The 9,589-nt window shown below is 46.6% G+C and overlaps 2 protein-coding genes across 2 annotated transcripts in view; one reads left to right on the top strand and one right to left on the bottom strand.

Annotated features, from left to right (window-relative positions):
* Window positions 1-275: 275 nt before the first annotated feature.
* On the top strand, window positions 276-3,468 carry SARC_10149 (hypothetical protein; the record flags this gene model as incomplete). The annotated part of the gene is made up of 1 exon (XM_014295818.1): window positions 276-3,468. The coding sequence occupies exon 1, from the start codon at window positions 805-807 to the stop codon at window positions 3,466-3,468; it is 2,664 nt and encodes an 887-aa protein (XP_014151293.1). The 5' UTR covers window positions 276-804.
* Window positions 3,306-9,589, bottom strand: part of SARC_10148 (glutathione reductase (NADPH)) — a 7,066-nt gene continuing 782 nt past the window's right edge. The window contains exons 2-9 of the mRNA XM_014295817.1: window positions 9,315-9,448; window positions 8,489-8,629; window positions 7,586-7,710; window positions 6,928-7,035; window positions 6,395-6,581; window positions 5,722-5,874; window positions 5,058-5,176; window positions 3,306-4,434 (exon numbers count right to left, since the gene is read on the bottom strand). Coding sequence (XP_014151292.1) covers window positions 4,270-4,434; window positions 5,058-5,176; window positions 5,722-5,874; window positions 6,395-6,581; window positions 6,928-7,035; window positions 7,586-7,710; window positions 8,489-8,629; window positions 9,315-9,448 — 1,132 coding nt within the window. The 3' untranslated portion in view covers window positions 3,306-4,269. The remainder of the gene's footprint in view (window positions 4,435-5,057; window positions 5,177-5,721; window positions 5,875-6,394; window positions 6,582-6,927; window positions 7,036-7,585; window positions 7,711-8,488; window positions 8,630-9,314; window positions 9,449-9,589) is intronic.

Below are 9,589 nucleotides of genomic sequence, written 5' to 3'. Positions count from 1 at the left end.
TATATATTACTTTCCGCTCCCAATGGGTTGTTGGCTGATCCATCTGCTATGTGGTAAAATAAGGGTCTATTGATCTTGTACTTATTTCGGAAACGCCTCCGCGTGTAGCAAAGTTGTAGAACGCTCACACCCGGCTGTCTGATTAGCGGTTGATTGATTGCGACAACCAATTGTCTGAAATTTGTTTCAGGAAAATTCAAGGTGTCCACGGAAACTGTCCATCGGCCGGCAAGGAGGACCCCGTCATATGTGCGCGCTAATAGTCTGCCCTCGATCACCATCCAAAACCGAGGGAGCAGGTACAAACGAAGCTGGTCGCTTACATATAAGAAGTGGTTAGCTTACTATTTCGGATACGACTGTCTCTGTATAGTTATGAACCGTGTGTGCTGCATATGATGTGATGTGCCAGGAAGGCAAGAGATGGTATACGAAAAGTGACGGGAGTCTTGTACAGCATTGGTGGACTGTAGGGGAACATGTGTGTCGGTAGGATGATATCAGATGTAGTGGGAGCGTTATAGCATTATTCATGTACAACGATATCCTCTACCGTGGTTGTCACGAAGGGCACATAGCATACATACGGTTCAACACGCCTTCCTTCTGACTCGTCCCCCGACATTGTCTTAGATTTTTACCCCGCTCAATCTGCTCAATCTGCTCAATCTGCTCAATCTGCTCAATCTGCTCAAGCCGCTAGATGGATTGAACGTTGCATATCATGTACTTCAGATTGATTTGCTAAGCTTTCACTCACGGCGCAGATCGAATTCCGGGAAGCACTTTGGTGGTGGTACACTGATGTCGCGTCAACGCTACGAGGCGGTGCAAGCGGGCCTATCCGACCACATCAACGAACATCATGGCCTGAACGGCAGTCAAGATAAAGATAGTGCTATAAATAGCCACAACGAAGCCGATCACAACACCCACACTCCCAACCACAGCAGTGTAGATCTGCAGGATCTTACCTCGGACTTGGGCGATCCCTATCACTTCTCAGAGTTCGACGGAGGGGCTTCCAATGGCGAATCACGGCGCAGTTCGCAGACTCGACACAACGCAAGCAGCGGCTACGGTGAACGGAATGGGGGTAGCCATGGGTCGCTGGACATTCCCACAAGTACGGGCGACTACTTACACACACAGAGGTCCCAATCGCACACCGATCTGAGTGGCAGCGGAGAGTTTGGGAGCCACCACACGTCACGAACGAGCCAGGCGAATCACACCGCCGGGCGCAGCTACGCCTCGGACCGGGATAGCAGGAATGGGGCCGTCAAGCACAGCACAAACATCACTATCGACACAGCCAGTACGCGCACGGACCACAGAAGTAACGGTATCATACACAAGGAGAATGACGGCAGCAGTGGGTCTGCCTACCGATCTCCGCCTGAGTTTGTCTCGCAATCGCTACCCAGATTATCGGCGTTTGGTTCACCCGCGTCCAGTTCGGTACCTGGGATAATTGTCCCTAATTCACATCAAACCTCTGGGCTGGGCGATTCATTGGCTCTGCAGTCACGTAGGCTGCCTATATCGTCGCCTCTGTCGCGCAATGGTATCAGTCACAGTCCGCGGGTGGGTGAGCCTGAGAGTGGTAGCCTGTGGGCCACACGGTCCAACTCGGATTACGCGTCTCTGGCGGAGCGTGGGGAGGAAGGCGATAATACTTACACATACGACAAAGTAGATATCACAATACAGAGATTCCTCCCAGTGGATATCGGAACACAGACACCCCCACAGACACAACCACAGATACAGATACAGACACATCCACAGGCACAGCTACAGACACAGACACGGACGACGCATGGAAGACTGCATGAGAACAACAGGCTGGACAGTGGCGGCGCGGGTGGACTCATGCAGCATGCCATGATCCATTCGCATTCGGACTCGGACGCTCTGTACAAGCACGCTGCCACGGCGCGAGCGGCCAAACTTGCAACATGCACAAGCGACAGCCACCACTTACATGAGGATGGGAATACACAGGCGGAGCACAAGCGTGGTGGTAATGATAGTACTAGTGGTATGGGTAGTACGATAGTCAACAAAGATACGGGTACGGACTCGCAGGGGACGATGGAACCGAGCTATGCGGGTGCGAGTGGAAGTAGTAGAAGTGCTGACGCTGACCCGGGCCAGTTGGAATGGGCTGGACATGATACCGTCGTATCTCAGCAACCACAACAACAACAACAACAACAACAGGTTGACGGAGCAAATGACGCTAACACACACACGCCACTGCGCTCGGATGCGGAGGACATGGTGTTTGATAGAGTGGTGGTGTGCTCAGGCGTGTTCAGCAAGGAACACATCCCGGAGATCGAGGGCTTGCACAGCTTCCGTGGGATCTCCATCCACTCCCGCGCGTACGATACAGCCTACCCTCTATTCTATAAGAAGAAGGTGCTGGTGGTAGGTAGCGGCAGCTCGGGCGTGGACATTGCCCTGGAAGCGTATCAGGTGGCCAAGGAGACGCGCATGAGCGTCAGGCGCGACGGCATCTGGCTGCAGCGCCGCTTTTTCCACGGGCGGCCGTATGACATATTCGCGTCGCGGTTTTTAGCGTACCTCCCGTGCGTGGTGCGCAATCTCGTGTCCTTCGCCACTGCCAAGCACGTACTCAACGCGTCGGACTACAACACAGACGCGCCACAGGGCAACAGGCGGTCATCCCAGTGGGAGATGATGGCCAACTACACGCCCGACTCAGGGCTGGGCGCGCTGATTATGGCGGGACACATCAAGCTGTGCCCGGCTATCGCGCGCGTGAGTGAGCGGCGCGTGTTCTTTGTGGACGGGACGTCGTACGACTGCGATGTGATTGTGTTCTGCACAGGCTACCTACCCGATCTCACGCTGATGCCTGACACGCTGGTCGACCGCGTGGACGTCTTAGACGACACCGCCACGCCCAAGCGCGTGCCGCTGCTGCACGAGTTTGTGTGGCCTCCGAAGACACCCGGCCTGGCGTATGTGGGGGCGTGCCATGTGTATGGGTCGAGTTTCCCCGTGTTTGAGATGCAGGCGCGCTGGGTGGCGTATGTGTTCAGCGGCAAGGTGCCGCTTGGCCCGCCCGAGCAACTGGCCAAGGCCGCGCGAGACGAAGCCCAATATGTGGTGATGAGCGATGCGGGGGTGAGAGATCTGGTCAACCCGATCATCTACCAGGACAGGATCAGCCGGTTGCTGGGTGCGTATCCGTTCGGACTGAACTCTCGGCTCAAAGACATGCTGCTGTGGCCGTATCTGTACCTGAGCACGTGTACGTCGTGGCACTACCGGTTGGTGGGCAGAGACAGTTTCAGCACCGCCGACGAGCCACACTGGGCTGCGACTGTGGTGAATGCGCGCAGGCGAGTCAAGAACGTGTTCTTATACGCGGGCGTGGGGTTGGCATTGATTGTACTAACCCGCAAGGGCCTCAGATTGGGTATAAATAGATGATGATTAGACTACTCGAGGATGTAAAGATGCTACATGGAACGATTCGTTGGGGTGCCTCGGTGTCTAGTATAATAGTTTGTAACTCATGCTGCATGAAACTATTGCCTACATTGCCCAGGTGTCCAGTTTAATAATGGAACGATTGCTTGGGGTGCCTCGATGTCTAGTATAATAGGTAGCAACTCGGTTTTTATGTGATTATGCGACACCCGCACTTCTCACGATGAAAAATCGAATTACGTTTACTATTGAAGTCATTCAAGACATGTTTAATAGAAGACTTTTGCTTGTGATGGTTTCTTTCCCCAAACTCGAGATTACGCTGAGGTGCACCGAATACCACTCTACTGTGGAGAACAATGTATACTATGTACGAGATATCCCACGAATAATTCAATCTGCTGCCGAAAAACAACTGATCGTATAAGACTGTAGCAGAGATTGGGCGCGATCTGCCGTGTACCGAAATATAAAAAGAGGACTTCTTGTCCGGGTGTCCCATAGTTTTTGGCGACTTGAGTGGACGATGGTGTGCTATGAATGCACTATACCAGCTGATGTACTTCCGGAAGCAATTCTGTGGATGATATTTTGGGTCGAATTGTTAGCCACACATCCAATCATTGGTCCAGCGCTCAATGACAATCCAGATCAGCAATACGTATAATAGTCTACCGCAATGAACTTCGTTTATAAGCAATTATACTGTGACAATCATTTATTAATAGTCAACTCTAGGCTACACATCCTACACAGGCCCATCCAGTCTTCTACAAGGCACTTCGTTTATAGGCCTATAATCTAGCGCATGGTAACCAACTCCTCCGCCGCTGTGGGGTGGATGGCTACTGAGTTATCGAAGTCTTTCTTAGTGGCTCCCATTTTGATGGCCACACCGAACCCTTGGGTCATCTCATCCGCTCCAATGCCCATAATGTGCATGCCCACGACCTTCTCCTCGGTCCCCTGAGAGTATGATAGCATTGGTCAGGTTGGTGACATCTGGATCGGTGTCGACATAGTATGATCGAGCTTCGTCAGCTATCGATATATTTACACGTCGAAAGCATCATAAACAAGTGACGATGAGTTATGAAATGCAATATATATTCATACAAATAAATTGTATATACAATACACATATCGTATATACAACATATATACACTGTGCGAGACGGAACAGTACCTACGTTAATGTAACAGTGTATTGGGGCATGCATTAAATATAAAACAACCGAAACGAAACAAACTTCACACTATCAGCATATGCTGGCGGGATCTCGAAACCTTGAGTATAATTAATACAAGACTCGCGAATGCACACAACTAGTTGGATCAGGGGTGTTGTGTTGACACGCACCGCAGAACATCTCCACTGTGTGGATGTTTTTATGAGAGCAGAAGGGCCATACATGCCGTCCAAGGCGTTCGCCATACACAAATAACTACACAGGAGTGGCCACTAACGAGAGAATCAGAAGTGAAGCGAATTTTAATAGTAGAACAATACACACAGGTACGTCCCATCTCATAACTATGCCAACCGAAGGTCAACGATATCTGGTCTCTCGTACTACAGGCAAACTTACAACGCAAACCAGCTTCATCAGAGTCTTTGTCTTCCTCTCGGTCATTGCGTGGTACATATTGGTGAACGTGGACTTGTAGATCTTAATGTTCTTCTCACCGTATATCTTCTTCGCTTCCTCTGTGCGAGCGAAATGGGACGGCGATGCGATCAATGAGGTGTCTGAAATATACACTGTACAACGCTTAAAGCGCACATCTCCGACGAGAAACGAACAAAAAAGTATGGAATAACTGCTCTCACGTGAACTACAGATGGTATCTACAAAGAGAAATGAACAAGCAAGTATGGTATCATTAAAAGGAACAACTCTTCTCATGTGATCTACAGATGAACAAACAAGTATGGTATCATCAAAAGAAACCACATGACAAATCCGACGCCAGGATGGAATAACTAACAATGCGAGCAAATCTATTACGAGTACGTATATTAGTAGAGAACATTTGACTGCAATAGTCAATCCCACAACAAAGTTCACAATCACACACAAAAAAGTAATTCAACTCCGAGAAAACACTACTATAAGTAATAGGAACACTATATATATATATATATAACGTCTGGAACCTTCACATCTACATGAAATAGAAAACATTTGTAGATAGGCATATATATATATATATACAAAGTGTCTACAACCTTCACATACACAATTAGCATACCTTCCGTGTAGCCACATGTGCCAATGGGTGGGTGAGAGAACACAACAGTGCAGATGTCGTGGTACTCCAGCTTAGAGTTGAGGTCGCCGTTGTATAGACGCGCAGCCAACTTCCTGCCTGCTGCAATGGCTACTGGGGTCAGCTCCCACTTTCCTGTGTGCGTGGAATAGGATATAGATTCGAATTGACAGCTTCATAATGGATATATATATATACATATATCCAACGGATATATATATATACATATATCCAACTGGATATATATATATACATATATCCAATGTATATATATATATACATATATCCAATGGATATATATACATACATACATACATATCTATACATACATACATATCTTGTTGGTAGAATAAGAGTGTTCTGTTCAAATAGAGAGTACATCGGTGTATGTGTTACTACTCTTTCCCATGCGCGTGAGATAAATGGGCAGCGCTCTGAGATCTAGCACATATGCTCATTCACGTAACTAGATTTTGCTTGCATCTAATTGCATGTCGCAACAAAAACACAAACAAGGCTCTAACTCGCCTGTTAACACGAGTGTTTGTGTTATTCAAGCTTATACACACACTGACGAACTTACACACGCCCGCGCACAGATAAATATTGTATCATATACACAAACACTATCTTCTCAGCACAAACACAAACATACCGGTAACATCGCCCAAGGCAAACACGGTGTCCACGTTGGTGTTCTGGAACTCGTCTACATTGATGTGGCCCTTTTTGCTGGTTTCTACACCCGCAGCCTCCAGGTTGAGCTGTTTGGTGAGAGGGTGACGTCCGATAGCCCATAACATACACTCCACACCCTCCATGGTGCTCTTGGTGCCTTCATTCTGTGTAGGGCGGAAGGTATTCATGGTCAGTGTCAGCGTCAAAGTGTCAAGTATCATACTATTCGCACTGTAGGTGTACATACTTGAAAGATTATTTTATGTCCAATATGCATAGAAACCTATTTCCAACCCCCCCCCCGCTCCTCTCACAATCCCAGTCACAAGATAAAAATATAAGCCCAGATATGGTAACCTATGCTAGCGGGGCTGTTATTCTAAGACCCTGGGTATTAAAGGCCGGTAACCCAAACTTTGTAGGTATAAACCACACGATTATATATATATCCGTACATAAACATTAACATATATATGACACAGCAATAAACAACTGAATACGCCAACTTACATCAAGAGTGAGCGTCTTGGTGCCATTCTCAGCCAGGACAGCCTCTACCACCTGCGTTCTCTTGGCCACCTTGACACCGGTGTTAGCCAACTCCTCCAGCAAGAGCTCCTGTTCCATTCGAATTGGTAGTCAATCAAGATGGAGCTGAGTGAGAAGGTCTACAAACTTGCGCGTACATGATGCGGGTGAATAATCTCAAGTCCCTCAAATGCTACCAAGTCGTGTATATATACACACACACATATATATACACATATACATATACATATGCGTGTCGCTTTAGCAGCCTCCTGTGCAAGCGGGTGCATAAGCACGTGTTTCCAGTGATGTCTGCTAATCTAACTTGACCGTTCCAACAAGCATTGCTATGAAGTCGAGCTCCGATCATGAGAGCTCGCACCACCTGTGTGATGGTCTAAAGACAGCAATTATCACTGTTGTACTGATACGTAAACATATAGTGGTTGAAGTGCACCAATCACACCGCACCAAACTAGCGCACATGCATGTACGCGGTTTGGCTCAGCATGCCGATATAAGCGGTAGATGACCTATATACATACACACACATATATATATAAAATTATATATATATATACACGAAACTCTCTTGCCATACATACGCACGCATGGATTGACGATAGTGCACTAGGCTCACCTGGACATCCTGGTCGAACGTTCGCAGTGCGTGGTCGTGGCGGATGCAGAGGGTTACATCAGAGCCCAGCGCAGCCAGAATACCGGCCATTTCTACGGCAATATATCCAGCACCACTCACCACAGCTGCACAGTAAGTTGGGTACAACACATTAGTTTTCACCACAAGTATGATAGGGATGGGTTCCCAACAGACTCGCTATAACCCAACAGCACAGCGAACACACTCAGTACGTACACTAGGGCTAATAGTACGGTGAGGGTTCAATGAAATACAGTCCATGCTTAAACTAGCACCGTGTGCACATGGGACGACAGCACGCTACATGCCATGTGTGGAAGGGTGGCCAAATGGTGTAGTATGGCTACATGAGCGTATCCCGAGAACTCTCAAAAAAAGATGGTGTAGTATTGCTACATGAACGTATACTGAGAACTTTCAAAAAAAGATGGTGTAGTATGTCTACATGAATGTATCTAAAAACTCTAAATAAAAGATGGTGTAGTATGTCTACATGAATGTTATACACATACGCACACACTGCCGCACTACAGAGTGCAAATTCTATTACCATTCACGACAGAGCATCTCTCAAGTGTAGTACTATGTTCATTCGACAAGAATAAAACTTACTATTTTCATTCAACAACCATAGGACTTGCTATTTTCATTGATCATGAATAATATCTACTATCTTCACTGATCAACTAATGGACTTACTATTTTCATTGATCATGAATGATAATTACTAATTTCATTCTTCAGCTTTGACTTTATATGTCCATTTACCACGCATACACCAACTATAGTACTTACTATGTACCTTCACCATGAATAAGACCTACTATGTCAATATATCAACTATATTAATTACCATGTTCATTCACCAACTATAGTACTTACTTTTCTTGGGTAGCTCTTCTAGCTCAAAGAAGCCGTCTGAATCAATGCCATACTTGGCACCGCCGGGACAGGCCTCCTCACTTGGCATGGAGGGGGTGCCCCCAACTGCCACCAGAATGCGATCGGCGCTGTAGTGCTTGCCTGTAGAGTGCAGTAGAGTGGGTTGTGTGAGTCTGAGATGATTTTTTTTAACCTTGGTAAACCCTAAACCCAAATAAGAATGGCAAATCGGCTATAGTGTATATTGCTATGTCTTTCTCATAGACGTGGTATCTTACTTGTCTGTGGCATTTTAAGGGTCTGTGACAAATAGGAGTGTGATTTTAAACAGGCGTAAATACTTATATGAGTGTTGGCTTGCCTCCCCCCTCACTAGACACGAAGCAAGTACCTCCAATTACCACCAGTGTACAGTGCCTGTCGCAATGATAGCCTATGTAATCGCTTAGAGTAGTAAAAGGGATATTACCACGTATTCTACTCTATAGCCTATTCTTAGACTAAATGGGTGCAATGAGCTGTTTACTGTGTCCAATTCATCGGTTAAATGGGTGCAATAACCCACTCACTATGGCCAGTGAGACAACAACACTACACTTTCAACGGGTGAGACTTGCACACTTCCCTCCCCACTGGGATAAAAGGTGCACCACAACTGCCACCAAAATACAGTCAGCCGAGTATCGTTTCTCTGTGGTTTGTAATTTATGAACTGTAGACAAATGTCACGCAAACTGTAGATAAATTCATAAAAAATGCATATAAATGTCGTACACAACCTCTCCACAACACTTTCAAGACGAGATATGCGATATAGATGACCAACCTGAAATCTCCAAAGTGTTCTTATCAACGAATTTGGCGTATCCCGTAATCTGATCCACTCCGGAATTGTTAAGGTTTCTGTCGTATATGCCATTTAATCTCTTGATGTACGCATCACGTTTCGTCTTGAGGTTTCTGCATTGTCCAAAGCACGCACAAAACAAATCCAACTGTGAGAAACATTCAATATATGTGAACCTATATATATAAACAATCAATGATAATTTCGCGTGAGAAGATGGATGCATCAGAAATATAAAATTATATGGATCCGAA

This window comes from Sphaeroforma arctica, assembly GCF_001186125.1.
Source record: "Sphaeroforma arctica JP610 unplaced genomic scaffold supercont1.1152, whole genome shotgun sequence".
Lineage (NCBI taxonomy): Eukaryota > Ichthyosporea > Ichthyophonida > Sphaeroforma > Sphaeroforma arctica.
The sequence above is the reverse complement of the archived record's forward strand: the minus strand, read 5'-3'. Positions and strand labels throughout refer to the sequence as shown.